The sequence below is a fragment of the Belonocnema kinseyi genome, chromosome 1, assembly GCF_010883055.1.
Source record: "Belonocnema kinseyi isolate 2016_QV_RU_SX_M_011 chromosome 1, B_treatae_v1, whole genome shotgun sequence".
NCBI classification, from domain to species: domain Eukaryota; kingdom Metazoa; phylum Arthropoda; class Insecta; order Hymenoptera; family Cynipidae; genus Belonocnema; species Belonocnema kinseyi.
Window position 1 is genome coordinate 86989196 of NC_046657.1, and position 24086 is coordinate 87013281.

Sequence of the window (24086 nt, forward strand, 5' to 3'; positions counted from 1 at the left end):
AGGCTAGGATTGAGTCGGGATCGTGTCCATGTCGGAAAAGATCGCTCGAGGGCATCACTATTCATGATGAGTTGATAAATTTTAATTATTTTTCTTAACAAATGCATTTTTAGGGCGCCTGTGGACGAAAATATTCTTTTTTTTCGATGACAGTGTTTTTAATTGGGAACTTATTGAAAATTTCATTTTCAATCATACTTAGTTGATAAATTGTATGATCTTTTAAACAAATTCAATAAACATATGCATTATTTTACATTTTGAGGCAATTATCAATAACTTCCAATCAAAAATACTGATATCGAAAAAAAAATATTTTTCCAGCGACAGATTCCCGAATAATGTATTTCTTTATTAAATTTGTTTTTAAAAAAATGTAACATTTATCAACCAATTATGAATTTTCATCAAATCATCTTGAAATTCCCAGTGACATTAGTAACTAGTTCGCACATACCGATAATAACATTCTACCCTTCGCAAGAAGGTTGAACGCTAAGCGCTCAAGATCAGCGAATAAAACCAATCCTAGTAACTTCAGCGACTAAAGCGATGTCACTATAGGAATCACGCATCAGAAAGTACTCAGTAATATGTTTAGCCAACCAATGAGTTATATTGCGCGCTTCTCGAAACGATCAAACGCTAAGCGCCCAAGATTTTAACTTGACTAATTAGTCACTTCTTTAAAGGCAGAAATGGTACCCAAAGTAACATTAGTAACTAGTTCGCACATACCGATAATAACATTCTACCTTTCGCAAGAAGGTTGAACGCTAAGCGCTCAAGATCAGCGAATAAAACCAATCCTAGTAACTTCAACGACTAAAGCGATGTCACTATAGGAATCACGCATCAGAAAGTACTCAATAATATCTTTAGCCAAACCAATGAGTTATATTGCGCGCTTCTCGAAACGATCAAACGCTAAGGGCCCAAGATTTTAACTTGACTAGTTAGTCACTTCTTTAAAGGCATAAATGGTACCCAAAGTAACATTAGTAACTAGTTCGCACATACCGATAATAACATTCTACTCTTCGCAAGAGGGCTGAACGCTAAGCGCTCAAGATCAGCGAATAAAACCAATCCTAGTAACTTCAGCGACAAAAGCGATGTCACTATTAGAATCACGCATCAGAAGGTAGTCAGTAATATGTTTAACCAAACCAATGAGTTATATTGCGCGCTTCTCGAAACGATCAAACGCTAAGGGCCCAAGATTAGAACTTGACTAAGTAATTACTTTTTAAAGACAGAAATGGTATCCAAAGTAACATTAGTAACTAGTGCGCACATCGAAAATAACAGTGTACTCTTCGCCAGAGGGCCGAACGCTAAGCGCCCATGATCAGCGAATAGAATCAATCCTAGTAGCTTTAGCGACATAAGCGATGTCAGTATACGAAACACGCATCAAGAAGTGTTCAGTAACATGTTTAGCCAAACCAATGACAATATGAGTCAACACCGTTGACTTATATAGCGCGCTTCTCAAAACGGTCAACAGTGTAGGCGAAAATATGACAGACCACGATCTGAACCGTGATTTCTATGTTGACATCGCTTTTGTAACTAGATCTATTGTAATTTGTTCTATTCACTGATCATGAGCGCTTAGAATTCGGCACTCTTGAGAAAAGTGCAATGTAATTATCGGAATGTACGCACTAGTTACTAATGTTACTTTGGGTACCATTTCTGCCTTCAAAAAGGTGATGAATTAGTCAAGATAAAATCTTGGGCGCTAAGCGTTTGATCGTTTTGAGAAGCGCGCTATATGAGTCAACGGTGTAGGCGAAAATATGACAGACCACGATCTGAACCGTGATTTCTATGTTGACATCGCTTTTGTAACAAAATCTGTTGTAATTCGTTTAATTCACTGATCATGAGCGCTTAGCGCAGCATAGCGCTAAAACTGTCCATTTTTTTAGATTTTTTTTACGGACATTTCATCTGGCACTTATAACCTTAAAAATTACAAAGTTTCAGCTAAATCCACCGAAAGCCATTTTGCCATACATTTAGTGCGGGGTCCTTTGTAGATCTCTTTTAGTTGCAAAATTTTTTTCGATCTATCTCTTCTCGTATTTTGCTTTGTTACCTAAAATAGTATCAACAAGGATCACGCCGAACAGACAGACACCGACGTAAAAACTTGTTTTTCTGACTCAGGGAGCCTCAAAACATCGACATTAGATGAAATTCACGATCATTTTTCGCATGAAAATAATACCGTCTCATTATGGATGAGAATGCAATTCATTTCTTTGTGATCAACATTTGAATTTTTGATTTTTTTAAACAAAAATCAAAGAGCTAATAAAAGAATAATGTAGGGCCTTGGAAAAATAACGTTTTCCTCTTATTGACGTTTTTCCATTTCACGCTTTTTTTGACTTCAAATGTCCATTTTCGTTTGGTTTTTTGGATTTTAAAAATCCTATAACTTATGTAATTTTCATTTTATCCCAACAAGCCATAGGAATAAATTGTGAATATTTTTGTGTGCTATAAATAACTGTCGATAGAATTGTGAATTTTTGAAAAAAGCTGTCTCAGAAGTTTTGGAAAAGCTTTAACTTTTTGAATTGTTATCAGAAATGGCTGGTTAGAGAAACGTGGACATTTAAATAAATTTGGGAAAGTCATTTTTCGCATAAAACTAATACCTTCTCCGTATGAATGAGAACGTAAAAAGAGGATTTTTGATGTTTTTATATTTTAAAATATCGACAATCAAACCTGTAATTTTGAACATTGCAGGTGGGGGTATGGTAAGGGTGGTTTTTAAGGGTCCTGCCAAACATTCTCACTGAATCCATTATCGTAGGATAAAAGAAGAGTATTTTTTATGTTTGCATATTTTCAAATATCGACAATCAAACTGGCGATTGTTAACATTTCAGGTGTGGATATAGTAATGGTGGTTTTTAGGGGTCTTGTTAAACAATCCCACCGACTCCATAATTCGTGGGGTTAGAAGAGACGATTTCGGATGTTTTAATTTTGTTAAATATCGACAATCAAACTTTAACAAGGTAGGTTCGAATAAAGAGTGATGTGTAAGGGCAGGTAACTGTTTAAAAATATTTGTGTTCGACAATCCTTGTCGGCAAAATATTATTTTTTGGCCTTGAAAAGTAATGTTCTGATTCCATTCACATGAACGTTCACAACTGAATTATATGAAAAATTAAACTAATTTGTTTCTAGAAAATAAATCTTCTACATTGAAGAACCATCACTTTGCTCGTAAATGTAATTGTTTTGTTGCAAAATTCGCTTTTGTCAGATTAAAATTAACTTTTTTGATGCCAACTTCTGTTTAAAAAAAAAAGAATCTAAGGACCAAATTTGGACAACAACGAACAAACAAAAACAAAAAATCCTATGGTAATCTGAAAAAACCAATAAAAAAAATTTAGACAAAAATAAAAAAGAGGAAAGAAAAATGAGAAGGCAGAAAACCACATCCCCATCCTTCTCTTTTCCTTTCTTTCGTCTTTTTTATTTTTATTATCATCAAATAACAATAGAATAACATTCAAAGGAAGAAAAAGAGAAGGAAGGGGATGTGGTTCGCTGCCTTCTCATTTTTCTTTTCTCTTTTTTATTTTTGTCTGAAATTTTTTTGTTTTTTTCAGATTACAATAGGATTTTTTGTTTGTTCGTTTCTCTCCAGATTTGGTCCTTGGATTCTTGTTTTTTAATTTTTTAATAGGAATTTGCATCAATTTGATTAATGGACGTTCAATAGGATTTTTAATTTGGATTTTAATTTAATTAAAATTTCTTAAATTTTGATTCACTTTTGTGTTTGTAATTCATATTTTTGGTTTAAAATTAAATTAATTAGTAGAAAGTTGAACTGCTTGTTCAGAAGTGGAGGATATATTATTTAAAAAAAAAGGATTTAATAGAAAATTATTAAATTTTGTTTAATGATGGACGTTTTTCATTATTTCATGTCAGTACAAAGATACTGGTAACTTGGAATGAAATTAAAAAAAAAAAATTATTCTGGAATATTCTCGGCCAGCGACATGGCCAGGATTTTTTTTCGGGAGAGGCTTCGATTTTTTTCTGATGGGGGCTTCAGATTTATGTATAGGCAAAGAGTGGGGAAAAAGGTAATTGAATAATGAAAAAACTCAGTTTCGGGGGCCCAAACTCTGCCCCTGGCTAAGCCACTATTCTCGACAAGGCTCGCGAAGCTCGCGGCGAGCTTCTTCATGCAGAGGATTCGAGTAGCGTCCAGTCTCGCTGCGAGTTCTCTCGGCAACCAACACTGAGAGAACTTCGGTGTAGCTTCTACACTCTAAGTATAGGATGAGCTCTGAATCCTGGTAGCGAGCGCGACACTCATAACTGGAGTAGCAGCTACTTCGATCGGAGCGAAAGACACAGCGGCACAGCATAGACGGCACGCTAGTCAGTAGGTATAACCTATAGCTACGTGTCTGTTGCTCTTTTCGAAAGGTTAAAAGAGTAGCTGCTACTCCGATTCGGCATCCCGCGTGCATTCACTGATGGGAGCTGCTGTCGCTCGCATCCAAGTGCACCATACACACTGAAGTTCTCTCAGTGAAGAAGCGCGCCTTTGAGTTTCGCGTAGCGCATTGCAAGGCTTCGAGGTTCACCCTGTTTCCCTTTCCTTCGCGTAAGAAGAGTCGAGCACCACAGCTGGCCACAAGTTGCTCAACCATTCCGATAGGAGACTTCCCGAGATCACTTCTCTTCTCCCCACAACGAAACTCGTGACACGAAGTTATGTCACTCTGCTCGAGGACTGCGGAGAGAAGAGGCTGATCTGGCTTCCGAGACTCTTTGTCTCGAGAAGAGAAAAGGGCGAACGCCGCTTCGCTCCTAGTTCCTGTTTTAAAGAGGGGCTTTATCTTTGACCAACTCGAACTAACCCGATAAAAATATTTTTTAAATACACCCAAAAACTGAAAATTTTGAGTTATCTCGCAAACACTGAATAATGCGCAAACACTGACAATATTTTGAGGGTTTTCATTATGGGAATGGCTTTTAACAAAAATCTTAAGGTTTTTGAAGAAGCGTATTGTGTTCGACCTATATGAACTAACCCAATAGAAACATCTTTTTTTAAGTAAAAAAATGTTGAGTTATCTTGAAAACGGTGAGAGAGGAGCAGAGACTGACAACATTATCAAAAGGGTGATGATTCTCGGTGACTCCCATCTAAAGCAATAAATGGATTTTATAAATGAAAAAAATCTGAAATATGACTTGTATGGAAAACGGTGATTGATGCTTGAAAATTAATTACATTTTATGGATTTTGCAGAGGGGTCTTTTCAAACAACTCTAACTAACCCATTTAAAGATTTAAAAAATGGAAAGGAATACAATTTTTGCATAATATCGCAAATGATCAGAGATACGTGGAAAAGTAACAAATGTTAAGGAGTTTGCAGAGCAGAACTGTTCTCGAAAAAATCGAAATAATCATTAGAATGATAAACAAAAAAAATGAATTTTGATTTATCTCGAAAATGATGAAAGACACGCGAGATCTGTCTAAATTTAAATGTTTGATGAAGATCCTCGACCACCCGGAATTAACACAGTAAAGTAGAGATACGCGAGAAGGGGCAATATTTCCAGAGTATTCCAGACCGGTATGGTCCTCGGGCACCCCGAATTAAACCAGTACGGGATAGATCCATTGGGATTGGAAATAATTTAATGGCTAGCTTGGATTAATTCGCACTAAGTTCATGTTTCTGCGAGAATTGACAAGGGTTGGAAAGGGTTTTTGGATGAGCCTCGGATTCATAAGATTGCCCACATAGCACACTTCCTGAAAAAACCATTTCTGTTCTTGGTTCGAACCTATGCGTCTTCCGACAAATCCTCTGACAGACCGGACTTTTTCGGTAAGTGTGCTATGTGGGTTAAGCGCAAGGTTCGAAGAGGTTTAAAAGGTGTATTAGGGTTCAAGTTTATTTCGACGCCTGGATTTGAAAGGAATAAAAATTAAGTTTGGATTGATTTTCAATGAACGCGGATAAAGTGTAAGTTTGTTTCTGATTAGTGTCTGATTTATTCGGTTCGGTTTCGGATTCACAATTCGTCATTCGGGCTGCTGACATATTCAGTAAGGTTCATTGGATTGAAATCAAAAAGTCCCAGTCATTTAAGAGAATTGGATACACGGATTGAAAAGTAGATTCCGGATTTGTTCGTATCAAACTTGGTGCTAATACATGAATGAAGAAGGATTGATAAGTAAGCCTCGGATCCATTCGGATTGAGCTTGGGGTTGAGACATGTATTGACATTAAAATTTAATTAGGCGTAGAAAGACGTATTGATAAGGGTTGAAAAGAATTGATAAATTGCTTCGGAGTATTTAAGATTAATTCGAATTATTCAAAACTGCACACAAAAATTTAGAAATACCTACAAAATATCTCTAATGACGAAAACACGCGCGCTCCAGCGCGCGATCGGTCTCGTGACGCTTAAAGGATATTTCTGTTTTCTGTGTAGCGAAAATGAGGTTTAGTTTGTGCCTATGGCTTTCGTTAGGTGAATCAGAATGGTTCTTTTTTGGGAGAGGTCTGTGTGACTGATTAGGATCTTAATTATTTAGAAGTTTTCAACCGGAAAATCATAAATTTTATCGACCACTCGAATTTTGAGACAAAACCGCCTAACCAAAAGGCTTCTCCCAAATTATATTTCAGCTTAAAATCCATATCCAATTCCGAGATATATCCAATTCCGAGATAATTACTTTTTACATTTTTGGCTCTACTGACTGCAATAATAAATTTATTAAAATGAAAAAGTTGTCATTTTTAAATTAAATACTGAAGAATACTTGTTTTTTTTTATTTTTTACACTAATTTTAGCACGTTTCGAGGGCCTCAAATTCAAGGTATTTAAAGTTGAAGGTCATTTCTCTGGTTCCGTTACACATTTTCTGGAAAATGAAAGACAAAAAAAGTTGACAAAAATCAAACTGATATTGTTTTACAAAAGTATAATGTTCGAACATGTCTTTGACTCAAAATCCAGCGGCTTTTTCTTACAGAGTATTAAAATTTTAAAGCCAGACGTAGGACTTCTTGTCTCAACTCCTAACTCTATCGGTTTATTTTTCCGAAAATTCTCGTACCTATGGACGAACCGCAGAAAAAACAGACATATTTTAACATTTTAGTATAATTGGCCAAAGTACACGAGCCTTTGTGATGGAGAAATTTTACTACCTATGGATATTCAGAAACAATTAAAATGCCGATTTGTCGATCGTGGTATTCCTTTTCTCAGAATAGTACCCTTTAAAGAAGAAGAAATCGTTCTGGATCCTAGAATTGTTGTATACCACGACGTAATCTATGAAGGGGAAATAGAGCTCCTCCAAAAGTTGGCAAAACCCAAGGTTAGTGGACTTTTTACATTTTTTCATCATTCTCATTCATAAAAAAATTAATCCAGATGAAATGTATCCAGTCCAGTATCTCTAATGTTTAAAAGTTATCAAAGTACGACAAGTTTCAATTTATAACACACAATATAAGAAGGATATTTTATTTGATGCAGTTAAAAGTTGCGCAAGTACTAAATTTCGACGAGGATGAAGGTTCTTTAGAGAAAACTACCCCAGACAGAGTTGGTCAAATTGCCTGGATTGAAGATTACGAAAATAAACTCGTGAATATTCTGAATCGTCGAGTGGAGCATATGACAGGTTTGACGGCGAACTCAGTAGAACCATTACAAATAGGTTATTATGAAATCGGGGGCCATTATTTACCACACTACGATTTCATAGAAGTAAGTAAACTATGTATAAGCTAATCTGCGTAATGCTAGTAGTAATTGAAACAATAATAACTTCTTAACTTTTCAGAAAGAGTACCTCGACTCAGTCACATATTTTCAACGAAGGGGCATTGGAAATCGTATAGCCACAGTTCTGTTTTATGTAAGTGTGTACATTATACAGGAGGAACTCAGTCCTTCAATATTTTATTTCTAAACAATGTGTCATTTAAAATACATAAAAAAGAATTTACAAATAAATGAAAATAATGGAAAACAAATATAAATTTGAAGGTATTCAAAATCAAATAATTTCATGTTCAAAAAGTTAATATTATAAATAAAAAGAGAGGTCTCAAAGTTGAATCATCTCCAAAAAACACTTTAAATTGTACAGTTCTAAAGTAGCCCTAAATACAAATTTTGGACAAATTTCGGAATCCGACTTTTGCCCGAAACCATGTGACTTAAATCTTATTTAAATAATAGTGCATTTATTTTTCGACCCGGGATATTTGATATTTCTAGTAGAAAACGTGTTCTATCAATCATAAATTAAAAATTAATGATTGTAAAGTCTAAAAATGTTTTGATAATTAATGTTTTATATAGCCGAATATTTGACTTAATAAACAATTATAAATAAGGTATTCCAAATTAAACGATTGTAGACTTAACCCTTGGTATACACACTATATTTCAGTGTCAAGCTGTAAACACTGGGTTAGACTTACCCGGCCAACTTCAACAGCTCATATACTTCTTCAAAATTCACCAATTTTGCCGTTTATGTTACGAACGAGCAAATCGATACCGTGGGTTGACTTGCTCGTTAGGATTCACCATTCCATTCACTCATTGCCGGAGGTTTCAAACCAATAGACCACCTTAGAAGGGAGTGCCCTCTTTTATTTTTAAGTATTGCTCGATACTTTCACCTACTCCCGGACTGGGAGCCCTAACCCTTTTAGTCCTGAAATTTTGTTGGGTTCTATGAACGGAAGTAAATGACTATTTCCTTTTTTTAAGATTAAAACCGAGAGGCTTTATCCAAAACACTTAAAATGATCCTAACCACAACTTATATTTCTTAAAAAAACAACCGTCTATCTCCACATTAACTAGACAGTTGGCGGGCTAAGCAATTTCGTCTTCTAAGCTTTCACGATATTTTCAATACGTCACTACACGATTCGCCGTCCCACCGAAAGGGGAGTGATACATTGCTGAACAGATGCGCTGCTATCGCGAAGAGTCGTCTGCCACTTTTTCACTCGCGTGGCACGGCGCGCGAACTGTCATGTCACTCTAGTCCTTTAACCCCACTTTAACACTGGTTGCACATAGCTAATTTATTTTGAATTTATCTGATTTGCATCTGTTGGATTTTCAAATTTATCGTCGCAAAAACCCTCTTTATTAGACACTGCTCTTCCGCTTTACGTACTTATGGGAGTGATAACCCACGTACCGAGTCCCGCGCGAGGTAAAATGCCGACGGGCAAGTTGGACTTTAATTGGGATCTTTCCGCTTAGACCATTAGACCGATATCGAGAAGAAGTGCTAAACGACTGTCTGAAGGTAACAAGTAGGATACACCTCATAGGCAATGGTACAAATAGTTTAGGTAGGGTTTTTAGAAATGCGTGCATTTTTTGCCTGGGAACTGTCGTGGCCGGATTTGGCCCGCGTGACCATAATTGCTGAATTTTCAAAAATGTGTGCAACTTAGATTTCCTGCAAGGCACGTGCAGTGTCGCTAAGCCGATAAGGGAAAACATCTGAATAATTGTTTGAATCAAAATTCCAGTAATTATTGGGCTGATTTGGAATTTTTGAATGGTATACTTTTCTTTGGGTTTAGTGAGTTTCGAAATAGAATTAGTACTTGACGAAAATATTAAGCTCCTCCTCTTATTTGTTAGTTATGCTTGTTAGTGAAAAAATTGGTTTGCTTTTATTTATTGGCTAATTGATTTTAAGAAGAAGTGTGCGCAGTTACTATCAGTTATTACCAATATTACTGGAATGTTTTTTTTTCATATGATCCTAAATTTGAAATTTGGGTAGCTAACCGAAAATAATTGATCTTATTCTTATAAATTTTTAATATTCATTAACTATTGACATAGTTAATTAACATTTAGTGGTCTCATGCACTGAGAAAAAAGTACTCTTGAATCAAAAGTGCCGGTGCTTTTTAATTCCGCATTATTAATACAATAGCTTATATCAATAATCCAATAAATTCTGCTTTGAGTGAAATATTTCGAGTTTTGAATCAGGAGTACAGTACCATAGATTAAAATATTGATGATTATATGAAGCTCAAGCATATAAAGTTAAGAAAAATAAATGCACGTTTATATCGAGAAAATTTTGTATTCAAATTGTCAAACATACTTTCGAATTAACAAAGAGTCTTTTTAAATTCTAGAGAATATTATTTCTGCAAAACGAAGATAATTTCGATTTGATAGTATATACGGTAGTTACAATGAATGGTGCTTTCGAATACGGTCAAAAGTATACACTATGAGATCTACAGCAACTGTGATAGAAATAAAGAAAAATAAATTTTGAGTCACTTGTTTCTCCAAAGCAAATGAAAAACATACTTCAGAAAATTCGTTTCCTCATAGACAACAATGGATAAAATTTTGAGTTACAACTACTCTATTGTTCAATTGAATTACTGCAACTCAAAACTGTTTTGCTTTCAAGCAAATGACCTACCCTCACGGTTGAAATTTTACAATTCCCGCTTCTCGAAAAACGCACCAAAAGTTTATGATTTCCATAATCGCATATGTTAAATGTTTTCTTTAAGAACGAACCAATACCTTAATGTTTTCTGTGCGTCAAATCCCCAAAAAATCTCTTGACATTTTTTGACAGAAAACGCCAATTTAATAATACTTCTATGATTCTCAGGGCAAAGAATATAAGATTAATGTTCTTTCAAGATATTTATCATATAAAACTCTAGAAAAAATTTACTTTTTAGCTAAATGACGTCCCTAAAGGAGGTGGTACAGCTTTTCCTAACTTAGATTTGAGCGTATGGCCAAAAAAAGGTAGTGCAGTATTCTGGCACAACCTTAAACGAAATGGAGAAGGAGATACTTTAACTTTACATGGAGCATGTCCAGTAATTTCTGGAACAAAATGGAGTAAGTTTCTTCTTTAAAATATTACAAGAAAACCAAGATTTAAATTAAATACATTTAAACTTCTCAGGGGGTGAAATAGATAGGGATGGGCGCGCATTAAAACACACAGATCACGCCTTTTTTCGTGCAGTTTAATAATAAATCACATTTTTCAGTTAAACATATTTATTTCTCATACAAATGCATAAACCATTTGATTATAACAACACGTCGGCGTCGAAAGTACTGATACCAATAAGAATAAATCTTGGCTAATCAATTTGATAAAGATATTTTCTCGGTCAGACGTTGGAAAAAATAGTACGTGATACACGTTCGTATAAGTATATTTTCTACTCGTGCGACTGCAACACTTGCCTGCATCTCGACTCATTCGTCTTCGCATTTTGCACTTGTTCTACTCGTGTATTGTACTCGACGTCAGCCAAATGTGAAAACTTAAAGTCTTCCCAATTCAACAATATATATACTATATGGATTGTTGTTCAAAACAAATTTTTACGATAGCGCTGATCTAAAATGGACCGAAAACCAAGATGATAGACACCTGCTAGCCTTTTCTTGCATTAACGCTGTTTAACTATTGCACATCACACCAGCTCAATGGATGTTAATATCCTCTCTTTAATGATGTCAGCGAATAGCTTGTATCTGGTGTTTGAACAAGCTATGGGACTATAGTTTTTTGGACATGACAATCAACGGTTCAGGGATCAGTTCCGTATGTCCTTCTATTAACCACTGCTGGATGTGTCGTTCTCCGTTTAAGAAATTATTAAATATACGAGCTAAATGTTGTTCCATAGAAGTGAACTTCTACCAACAACATCTATTGTTTTTATTTGGCCCTCGGTGCTGAAAAGTTCTTAGTTGTAGTGATAACTTTGTTTACTTCTTCAGCAGTGATAAGCGGACACTCTTCCTCTCGACGTTGCATATCTTGCCTCTGGCAAACGTTGCACAGGAACGATATATCTGAAGAGTATTTCTTAGCTCAGAAGTACCTCTATATACTTGCTCCCAGAAGACTTAAATCTCTTCTCTACTAAGCGGATTTTCAACGGTCCAAGACGTTCTATTAAACAGGTGGAAAGGATGAGATTATAAATTCGCGTATGCCATTTATCTTACTGATAGATTCGGTGCTAATATGGTCGTTTTATCACTTGCATAGTTGTAAAACATGCAGAGCGCTCAATATTGGTAGCTAGAATTGCAAATTTATTGCCAGAAGGCGCTGACGACGTTAGCGCGCAATTCAAAAATGTATGTATTCAAAGTGTATGCGTCATAATGCGCTCTCTAAGACTTTAGGTTATGCCACAAATTCCTAAAAATTTCTTATTACGCTTACTTCAAGTTTCAAGATAATCCTGGAAATACTGAAACAAATTCGCGAATTATTCCAAAACACTCGAAATATATATTTGTACTATTTAGATAGTGAACGAATGATTCGCGAACTCTTTTCACTATTTTAAACATTGTCTTGAAGCTTGTAATAAATACTTTACAACATTTTTACAAATATTTGGCCTATCCTTAAGTCTTAGAGAGAAAAGTAAACCTATTGCTAGAGAAAAGTAAACCTATTGCTAAAACATATTGTTTTTTTGCGAAAAAGCAGCTACAAAATTATCGGTAGCATTGGAAACTTGAAAATTATTTTTCGTTTTAAGTGCCCTTTTTCGAGTAACGTCACATATCATATTTTATTTAATTACAGTTGCGACTATATGGCTGCACGAAGTAGGCCAAGAATTTCTCAGGCCCTGTACTTTATTGGAAAATGAATAAGTAACCACGGTGAAAGGTGGTTTCAAGAATCCAAAATTAATTCTCTGGAATTCCAGAAATTCTACAGAATATGGAAGTGAAATAGAACATGAGAAATTATTTTTATTTATTTTGAAGTTAAGTATTACTTAAAACTTATAATATGAATTGTTTTATAGATAATATTGATGTGTGTATGTGTATTCACCTTATAGAAAAATAATAAATAGGATGTCACGTAATAAGAGGAGTTTAGCATGATATCAATTCAAATACCCTTGAGCGTATATTTTATAAAAATTTCGCTATATAAATCTCAGAGAATGGGTAAAAATGTATAAGTATAAAAAATATATAAGTTGTCAAAAAATAGTTAACCACATTAAGTGTTTTGAAGCGGAGGGCGCACAAATGCCGAATTCTCTGAAGCACTTAAAGCTTACCAACAACCTACGACAATACGAATCTAAGGTTTTGAAAATATACTTTTAAAACTTTTCATATATTGAAATGGGTTTCGCAGTAGCGGAAGGGTGGGTATGTAAGTCTCTGGGTTTTTGAAAAAATACGCTAAATGCTAAAAAGTAAGAGTAAAATAATATAGAAACGACGTGCAAAGTTCTAGGAGCCAACTTTATTAAGTTAAGCACACTCTTAATGCATCGACGCTTATTCGCAGAGATTCATTATTTTGCAAGAAATAAGTAAATATCTACATTTCCGGCGCTTACTCTTTACAAACTATTGTCTACATGCAATAAGATATCGATTTTTAAGTTTTGAATGGAGAAAGTATGGCTTTTAAGGGCGCTCAATCTGTACCCGTCGTCAAAATATTGAAAAGCGAAAAGACGGATCAAATATTGCCGACGAGTTTTTAGAAAAATTGTTAAATCTACTTGACACGTGGTATCTAGGGGTTTTCAAAGAAGCTGTTTTCAAATCTGGAGTAAAAATTAGAAAGATTATTTGGTGGATCCGTTACGGAGGAAGGATGCTTAAAAAATATTCGAGAAAAAAATCAGTACATTAAATGAAACACTTGTGTCCTCAATTAGCCCTATAATAATACTATTTACTAGTGTCTGCAATAAGGAGATTGCAGTGCAATTATTAAAGTGTATGTTATTGAGGATTCTTAAATTTTAATTTGATTCTAGCGTTTTAAATCTTTTTCTTAAAAAGTGCCGTATAACTTTTTTAATGTTTCAATTTCAAGAAAGTAAAGCATAAAAAATTTGCATGTGCATCCTTATTTGAATTCTTAAATTATTTACGGAAAGGGATGCCAAAAACTTTAAAGGAAAACTATTAAAATATTAATTAAACTGCCATGAAAATTTTAATTTTTGTGATGCGAATAAGATGACACCTAGTGTTTCTGAATGAATTTTCCGTGCTGAAGACGAACCTGGGTTCAAAAACTTCCCAACCCGTCACGTTTTTAAAAAAATAGGGTTGAAACCCTTTAGAACGGCGTTTTCAGCCATTTTTGAAACAATGTAGAGCTGAAAAAACCTTTTTAAATGAGCCCTATATTAAATTATTCGCATATGCTCGTCACGATGATTACGAAAATTCAGTAATTAGCGACTTTTAAGACCTTTAAAAGCACTTCATATTATATTATGCCTCAGAGAATGTGTAGGTATGTTAACATCCTTTCTGTTTTCATTTTCTTCCAAAACCCCTAGACAAAAACATCATTCCCCGCTCTAAGGAGCATGCGATTAATTTTGCATACAGCTCATTTAAAAGAGCTTGTTTAAACTTTTGATTTCTGTTATTAGCGAAGTTTCTAGCGTGTCATGGTTCAGCTCTAAAATCTTCCAAGAAGGGCTAAAAACGCCATTTTTAGGGGTTGCAATCCCTATTTTCTCAAAAATGGGACGCGATGGGAATTTTTGAACCCAGATTCGTGTTCAGCACGAAAAATACATTCAGAAACACTAGGTGCCAACTTATTCGCAAAACTCATGTAGAGCAGTGTTATTAATGAATTTGTTATAAAAACTGAAAAAAAGAAATCAAAGTCATTTAACATGTTTTCATATAAGAATTAAACATTGTTCAAAAATAAATTTTCTTGCTCTTAGACTAAGAAAATCACTGCTTCACAACAAACGGAATCAATTTTTATTGGAAACATGTTTGAATTAAAGAACAGAAAAAAATGTCCATGCTTAAAGCGTAATAATTTCTTGAAACAGAAGAAATTTTTTTAGATTACTTTTTTTTAGATTAGTAGGTCGGGCATGCATGATAGTTTGGCGGACACGTAGCCAAATGTAACGGGCATCTAGAGAGGTTCACGGACAATTAGGGGTATTTTAACGGACATAGAAATTGGTCGGGCATTCACGAAAGTTTAGTACGCATTTAGGAAGGTTAGGTGGACTTTTAAGAAAGCTTAGGTCTTTCAGGAATGCCAGTTACTATGAAAGTTAGAGAGATAGCAGACACTAAGAAATATTTGTTGAGCATTCAGGGAAGTAGAGCGGGCGCTTAGGGAGGTTTCGCAGGCACATAGGGTGATTAGACAGGAATTTATGGAGGTTCAGTCATTTTATAAACGCCAGTTAGGTTAAGTAGGCAGTCAGGAAGGTTATGCAGGCATTTAGGTAGTTTGGGCGGGCATTTAGGGAGTTTTTTCGGGACTTGTAAAGGATTGACGGGCATTTAGGCTAGGTTAGTGGGCATTGAGGGTGCTGGTTTGGCGTTAGCGAGTTTCAGGGCTTTCAGGAATGCTCAGTGTAGTTTAGAGTTCGTCTTTTATCGATCTTATACATAAACAGTGGCTGCGAGCATTGTACGTGGCAAGAGTACACCTTCTAAGCTGCTGTGAATACCTTACGGACTACTAAGTGATTAAGATGTTCAGTTACTCTTGCGTGCACAATGCTTGTAGCCGAAATCTCAATAAGATGAATAGAGGCATGCTTTATATTCTTCCATATGGTCTTTATTTCATGTCTTAGCTCGCTGTACTTATGGATATTTGTTGTATAGGTTGACTGCAAATTTTAGTTAAGTTGACTAGCAATGTCGATGATGTAGACACTTCATCCTTTTTTCTCGCATTACGATTTCGGTCGATTGGCTCGAATGTAATAATCCGTTTGGACAGTATTTATTAGCGTAATTTCCTTATGACTTTTCTGTCTCTCCTATCCCCTTTTTTGTACAGTGGCACGATCAATCTCTCGCTACACCCTCTTGGGAATCCCTTCCCACACCATACTTTTTTCACTACCCCATGCAGCTTCACCCTTACATCAAAGGAATCTCTGATGCAGACGCAAGTATAGCTCCTGACTACTAAGTTCATTCCCAAAGCCTAGGAAACATGATCCGGGGTCATCTCTGGCTCTGGAGGTATCTAAGGTTTCCATCCAGCTTCCGGGACTATTGGAGGCAGCAAACGGAAAACCGGAAACCGGATTCAAATTCAAATTTTGATTCTTAATTTTTTGTGACAACAGCGAGAAAATCACAATCCTCTGCAGGCCTATAGAGTTCCAAAATCCCTCGATCTCCTCGTTGAGAGTATCGATGAGGCAAGATCATAACTAACGAACAAAACTATTTTACGAACTAATCCTAAATTTTTAAAATAATCCTTAGTGTGTCCTTGAAGTACCATGCCATATGCCGAGGTACCAGATTTCGCTCCAGAATTACATTATAAATTAAATTAAATGATTTAAAAATCTGTCTTGTAAAAACACCCCATCCATGGGGAAACGCCGACCGAAAAAGAACGTATCAGTAAGATCCACTTCTTTACCAATCAGCCGTAGCAATAACTGTCGGATTTTGACGGCACGGGTTACTTAAGTCGCTACTTTAGTGGGATAGGGTAGGATTAGTACTTCCCGAGCGTGGACGGAAATTACAGATTTAGGATTGCGACCAAAATTCAAGAAAGCAGATGTTGCTTTTATTAAGGAGTGAATGGTAGTGTTAAAGGCATATCTGAATTCTGAAAAGGTATTGATCCAATTTTCGATGATCATGTTTAATAAATATTATTACTATTGTTCTCAGAACCCAATTGACCCGTTCGGTGGGATTGGATTGTGCATTGTAAAATGGGGCGGTAGTGTGGTAGATGTTGAATTCCCGGGCCATTGCTTTCAATGAGGAATTTACGAATTCGGTCTTCTTGTTGTTCAGTAGTGCCTGGGGTGTTCCCCATCGCATTGTTTTTAAAACTTTTAGATAAAGCATTGAACGCCTTATTTTTGCGGGAAAATCTTTAATGAAATTTCTATAATATCCTGCGGGGATATTATCATGGGCATTATGATACATTCACGCTACCCATTTATAAATGATAAGGCTGCTTTTCATTTGTTCGCATGATTTAATTCGATTTTATGAAAACCGCTAGCGAAATGCAGACCGGTAAAATATTGGGAATTGCCTAAATGTTCTGTGATATCTGTAACGTTTGTACGTGGCTCGGTATCGCCAATATTTTTTTCATTTGGCATTCGGAACATGAGGAACTATAGGGTGATTTTGATTGTTCAATTGCACATTGGGAACTACAGGGTGATTTTGAGTATTCAGTGGCACCTACGTTTAACATTCTATGGATGACTGTGACGTCCCGAGCAATTCGGCGAGGATAGTATCGAAAATAGAACAAAAGAGATAGTGTCATTATGAGGTAGAAACTGCAACCTTGTCAAAGTGATTTGTTACTCGTGGATCGAAGTGAACAGTAAGACTGGCGGGAACGTAAGACGATTAACAGGGGTATTTCTAGGGCTTATATAGTCCCTGTTCCCTATGGGCGTGCTAAAGGTGGAAAAAGCACGAATTAAACCAAAATTGGAAGAGCACGTACGTTCAAAACATTGAATCTCGTTAATAAATATGAAGTTACGCGAGCGACTTAAGTGGGTTTACTTTTGCTGACACTCTTGGTTACCGATTATCTCACCTTTCGTTCTTTCAGAAACATGAATTCTATTAATAACTTGTTAATATTTAGTGATTTGGTCAGACACTTATGATTATAATGTTTCTCACCATTTACGTAATACTTCATTTGCGCATCGCATGCCGTTACTTTTCTATCATACCTTTGTATGTAAACATACTTATGTATCTAATTCATTATTCCACATATTCAGCTTATGAACATATACGCATGTATAGATTATCTGCTATTATTTAATTATCTTCAGGTTAATGAATTTCTTATAAGGTTTCTTTCAATTACGGTACGTTATTCAACTATCGATATCTCCCGTGTCTGTACCTTCCTGTGGCATCGCAGTGCGTTTAACGTGGTTAGGTACACAGTCAGATGAGTTAGTTATGCGTTGTCTAATGGTTTTCTTTAAGATAAGGCAGTTTACGTATATTTGGGCGTTATACTTACATACGACTGAAAATATTATGAAATATTTGATTGTCATAATAATTCTTTGACAAACTTCATTTTTTCTTTTTAATATTTCCTAGATAATTTATAGATGTAAACTTTGTTCTATTAAGCAATTTAATTTGAGTGGAAAAAAATTTGTGCTTGATAGTAAATATGTAGATGATTCTTGTGTAATAGTATTGTGTTTGCTAAGTTGGTACTACTAGATGAATTATGGTGAGTATTTCTTCATTTTTTCACTCTTCTTGTCTCTTGTCTTTCTTCATTGCAGAAAATGTTCAAACTGTCATCAGATTTTACATGATATCATCATTCATCTGGAGCCGTATTTGCATCGTAGTTTCTCAGTACTCATTTCACCATGGAGACCGGTAGTTCTCTCTCTGATTCGGCATCCACTGTTCTGTATGAGGACTATTGTTTGGCACAAAAAGTTGATATGGATCTATAAGGGAATACTGCTACGTCTAGAATTTCTTGTGAGTTTTGTATTAAGTATATTGAGTTTACTTAGTTTAATTATAATTGCATAGTTTCGGAAAACTTCATTAATAATTTGATTTCTTGCTCGGATTCTCTGTGCAGTACTTGATAAATTAAAAGTTTATTATTACGAGTAACTCATATTGAAAGTTCATTAAATGCAAATTCAAATGCGGTTTGGGGGTCTTAGATAGACTACATTCTCGAAAATTTTATTTGTATGTCGTTGCAGTATTAATAGTGAAGTCACCATTAGTGATTTTGTCATAATTCACCGTCTAGATTAAAATCGTAAGGGTTTTCTCGTGCGTGTATCGTCTCTTGCTCTAAAGACAAATGTAATTGATAGCGCCAATAAATTTCAATCGCTGGGAGTTCTTGTTAGTCTTTATTAGGCCTGTAGTAGATTATAAGTTGTTCAAACGAATTAAAATTTAGATTTGATTTATTTTGGTTTTGTTTTTAAATATTCCTAGGAGGGTACCATCAGGGTGTCTCTTAGTCAAAGACTTTTATTCCAAATTGTTGAGTTTGGGCACTGCCTTATGCTTTTATTCTGCTTTATCTAAAGTTTCGCAACTCAATAATTCCGTGCAAAGGTCGTCATCTTCTGATAACTTCGTAAGGGGTAAGGTCTGCAAGTGGGGCGAGGACGTCCAAGAAAAGTCCAAGGTGCCAAACTCTCGGATATTTTAGATGCGGAACTTCAGGAGGCTAGGAGTGGGTTGAATCAGCGCGCTGATAAGATTTGTAATCTCATCAGCCTGCATCTGTCGCCGCGTACCGATCCCGAGCGTTGGCTGTGCACACAGGTATATGCTGAATCTTTGATTTGTCTCAGGTAAGAATATAGTGTTTTGTTTTTCACTTCCTCTTACACGTTGCTTTTCTTCTTAGCTTTAATTTTCGCTTTTGAGTGCATTCTTTTCTCTTATTGTGCAAGCTGCCTTATTTGTACATATGTTTCTTCTTTTACTTTCAGTGTGAATAGCACGAGGTACAGGTTCTGTGTATGTAGACGATTCGCTCCTATGATGCATGCCGAGCACACCGGTAAATGTAGAAACGTCCTTCGGGATCCAACAGGTAATATAGATTTCGATGTTATTGTCATGCTGTTGATAATTCATTAAAAATAATTTTTAGAGTTTTTGACTATTGTTTTTGTTTTAGTTTCCAAAATTGAGACCGTTTGGATATCTGACCTAGAGTGCGGCGAGTTTGAAGGAACAGATTCCGGATTGGAATTGGCAGGGCTGTCGAATGAACGGCCTTAATACTTGCTGTTTTAAAATATACTTTTTATGGAATGTTAGTTCCTTTCCTTTTAGTCAATAAATGATGCTTCTGTACTTTTTACATCGTGTGTTTTGGAACAGCGACACAGCTCGATTTGATTTTACTTTCTAATATAATGGTTTAGGTACTTGGTTAATATAATGGTTTTCATGATATTAATTAAATAATTTTCTCATTGACAAGAAACATAACATTTATGTTACTTGATTTAAAATTAGATGTAAAATCAATACTGAACGCGACAAGCAAATTCAGAAAATGAAAACAGTTACGCGAGTTTTTAATTTTGTATATATAAATATACTGTACATGCTTATGACGGCATAAGGTGTCAATTCTTAATACGCTATCTCTTTTAAATTTCGTTTTATAAAAAAAAGCAAAAATATGTGTCTAATTATATTAAATTTACTACATGAATAAACAAAAAACAATACACGGCAAAAAAACCTATTAACGTAAGAACAAAATCAATTAACGTAGGGTTTATTAAAAATACACGTTAAAAATTCAAATATTAAGTACCTCAATTTTTGGATAATATAAGTTTTCATTTTTTGGAGTACTGATAGATAAGGAAGTTTCACGTACAACTGCTCCTGTGATGAAATGTTCATGTTCATTGCGTTGCTCTTGAACGTAACTCACGTGAAAAAAAACAAGAGGCATTTTTCTTTTCTTACCAATTTTGTTCGAAAAAAGTCAAGCTTGATTGCTTGGAAATGATTTTTGATTATTATATTCATGATTACAATGAAATTTTATAATCTTGCAATTGCAGTTTTCAAATTGCACTTGAAAAGAATGACTGACTTTTGGTTATGAACAATAACAAATATGAATCAGCTGACTCAACCGCCTGCGTCATATTTTTGTGAGGTTGTGCTAGCGTCGCTAACTTATAGGCGAATAGTATTTGTTGGATTATATACGTATTTATATTCGCACTATGTTGCAGTTATGGTTAAAAGTAATTGCTTATAATGATATCTGACTCCATTAGATATCCCATAATTAAACTCACCAGGATGAAATAAGTAACCACCGAAATAAAACTCAACAACTTAGAATTTATTCAAAATAGAGAACATTGCACGTTCCCTGGTAAAACGTGTGATCCACGGGTCGGTCGGACAGTGAGTGATTGTCGAGTGATATTCGAGTAGACAGGCGACACTACAGCGAGAAGCAGGACCTGTGGCCACCTAGATTGTAGTGCCATATTGACCAGTATGAGCGCTGTGCACGGTATCCCTACAAACTCGAGATGTTTGAGAAGCGTATACACGCATTCCTCTGTCCTTTCTTTTCCTTCCCTTCTCTTTCCCCTTGCTACAGACATGGGGCCAATCAGCGCTTCACTGAGAGTTCTGTGCAGGGCTGTCTGCCAGTTTCCCCAACCTTGAGAAATTTTCAAACTGCGCATGCGTCGCGCCTACAATCCGATTGGTTACTGTTAGCCTGCTGATTTTTAATTAAATAAATTTTCATATTTGATATTTAAAATAAATAATGATTGAGAGATGCCCAATAGAATTTTCCTAATCCTAAAATAAGATTTTGGATACAAAAAATTGTATTTTAATGAAAAAGAGGTAAGAAATTCTGAGTTTAGAGAAATAAATCATCTTTGTTTTCCTCAATGATCAATCTCGTCTTTGTCGAGTTGAAAAATTAAGTTTGCGTTTATTTTGAATATGTGACTTAAAATAAAATCACTAAAATTACAAAAAATGAATTAAGAATAATAAATTACTGCACTGATAAATTTTATATCATACATTTTTTAGATAATTTGAAGTAGACCTGAATGAAGTCAAAATTAATAACGTTTTTTTTTGTATGAAAATCGGATTATTTTTTCATCTGTCGCTCAAAAACTCTAATTTAGGATTAAGAAAGTACTTTGCATGCATTTTCCAGTCATTATTTATCATAAATATTAAACTCGAATATTTATATAATTCAGAATCAGCGCGTTAACAGTGACTAATCGGGATGTCGGTGCTACGCAAGCGCAGTTTAAAATTTGCCAAAATTGAGGACACTGCTGCCTTCGGGCAGCCAGCAACTTCACTAGCACGGGCGGTCACCGCAATGGGGAGTAGACGGCAGGGTACTATTATGATTATATTTAGTTCTCAGACCAATAGTACGCACGCTGCTGTCGACAGCGGGTGAACGGGACAAGGGAAGGTTGACTTTTGAAATCGAAAGCGTTGACGGTCCACTAGCCCTAAATTTTAAAACTGTTATGTGCGACTGACAACCTGAAAAACTTGTGTTTGCAAATTTTCATTTGCGTATTACCATACGAAATAATTAGTGCAAAATTATGGAATTATGATGTTAATGCATTCAAAAATGTTGCTTATCTGTATTTTGTCTCGTATTCTTCAAATTGCCTCAAGTCTTTTACTTTCCTTTAATCATAATAAAACGAAAACACATGAAAGAACTATATATACATATACGTGCACTGAAACATGCATATACAATTTAGTTCACAGACCAATTGTACGCAGCGCTAGCGCTAGGTATCTATTGCCGCTTACTTCCCATTGCGTTGACCGCCCCTGTTCACTAGTCAGCCGTCTACGAGTGTTTGCCAGTGGCAGCAGTGTTCTCTCCGCTCTCCTGCTGAATAAACTAGGCAGCTTTTTTTCAAACTTTATTCTCTTGTTTCTACGCCTGCTGGTGACAGGCGTCTCGCACCAACCTTCATCGTTACGTTTGAAAACATCGGGAGTCGGTCGCTCCACGCGTATTCGAGGATCAATCCGTAAGCTTCTGTTAGTCTTAACAGTGCTCGTGTTTGTTTATATTGTCCTCTTGTTAATAGCGATTTATAATATCCATTCGCGTTTGTGTTGAGTGTCTATTAAAGTGTAGGTCCCGGGCGCTTGGTTACGTAACCGTCGTCGGGGTAAAATTGATCATTTTTTCATACGGAAATGTTTTGTTCAAGTATAACATACCTTGCGCATTTTGTTAAATCTCCCGTGCTCTGGGTCGCGTATTCGTGTGATCGGGATTTTTGTTCAAATTTCTTTTCTAACTTTCCGTGGCTAGCAAATCTTGGCATGTGCTTAAATATTCCGTGCTCTGGATCGCGTAATCGTGCCATCGTGATTTTGTTTGAATTTTCCTATAAATTCTCAGTTGGAAGCATACCTGGCGCATGTTGTTAAATTTCCCGTGCTCTAGGTCGCGCAATTGTGTCATTGTGATTTTTGGTTAAATTTCTGTTTTAACTTTCCATGAGTAGCAAATTTTGCGCATGTGGTTAAATATTCCGTGCTGTGGGTCACGTAATCGTGTCATCGTGAATTTGTTTAAATTTTCCTATAAACTCTCCGTGGGTAGCATATCTTGCATATGTGGTTAAATCTCCCTTCTTCTCGGTCGCGTAATTGTGTTAGCATTTTTTTCTTTTAATTTTCCTTTTAATTTTCCTCAGTGTATAATATAAATTGCGCCCAACATAGAAGAGGGTACTATTTCCGTCAGGAGACTCCTCGGAACGCATTTACCGTCCTTCTCAAACCTTGTAGATGGACGGCCTCTCGGCCTGGTAACGCTTTATGCGCCCACAAGAGATGACGCGAATGTACTGAACGCCACCCACTAATCAAAAGGAGAAACCACGTTCTATGGCCAGACTATATGCGTACTTTGAGGATAGAAAACGCTACTTGCAAACTCTGAGCTCAAATCGAATCGCAGCTCCCCTCACCAGGGAAAATAATTGAATTTAATCCTCCCCCCCCCCCCCCCCCCCCCCCCCCCCCCCTAGCCCAATATTTAACTTGGAATAACTCCATAACCGAAACATCCTTTTTCTGCTTAGCATCAGTAGAACTGCTAATTAAAAATCACCCCCGCTGCATAGCAAATTTACAAGAACGAGCTAAGCTCATCTATCTCCCACTGATTGACCACCCCCATACAAGGTTCATATCCTTCAGGCGCCCTTAATAAGAACAATTTCTGAGGTTACGCATCGTTTACTTTTTTTTAAGAGGTTCAGTTACTGGAACCCTGAGCATCGTTGAGTTTAGAATATAGAATTCCAAACTCCGTTTGTGTTCCCTTTGAATTTAAAATCATGACTTTTCTCGTGTGCGTCTTGGAAGGAGTGGC

The 24086-nt window shown here is 35.8% G+C and overlaps 1 protein-coding gene and 1 long non-coding RNA gene across 6 annotated transcripts in view; both read left to right on the plus strand.

The window, feature by feature from the left end:
• Window positions 1-13010, plus strand: part of LOC117175103 (prolyl 4-hydroxylase subunit alpha-1-like) — a 57852-nt gene extending 44842 nt beyond the window's left edge. For 2 of the 3 annotated variants that reach the window (XM_033364656.1, XM_033364666.1), the window contains 5 exons: window positions 7206-7427; window positions 7589-7822; window positions 7899-7973; window positions 10819-10984; window positions 12711-13010. In XM_033364656.1, coding sequence (XP_033220547.1) covers window positions 7206-7427; window positions 7589-7822; window positions 7899-7973; window positions 10819-10984; window positions 12711-12781 — 768 coding nt within the window. In that variant the 3' untranslated portion in view covers window positions 12782-13010. The remainder of the gene's footprint in view (window positions 1-7205; window positions 7428-7588; window positions 7823-7898; window positions 7974-10818; window positions 10985-12710) is intronic. The other variant, XM_033364676.1, reaches the window with a different exon arrangement.
• A 5408-nt stretch (window positions 13011-18418) lies between these two features.
• LOC117173875 lies at window positions 18419-20003 on the plus strand. Of its 3 annotated transcripts, none has more exons than XR_004467213.1 (4): window positions 18419-18640; window positions 19216-19485; window positions 19627-19730; window positions 19818-20003. It is a non-coding gene; the product is annotated as an uncharacterized LOC117173875 (long non-coding RNA). The 3 variants fall into 3 exon arrangements; XR_004467212.1 differs by having other exon boundaries at window positions 18420-18640; window positions 19244-19485; XR_004467211.1 differs by lacking the exon at window positions 18419-18640 and having other exon boundaries at window positions 18788-19485.
• The last annotated feature ends 4083 nt before the right edge of the window (window positions 20004-24086 follow it).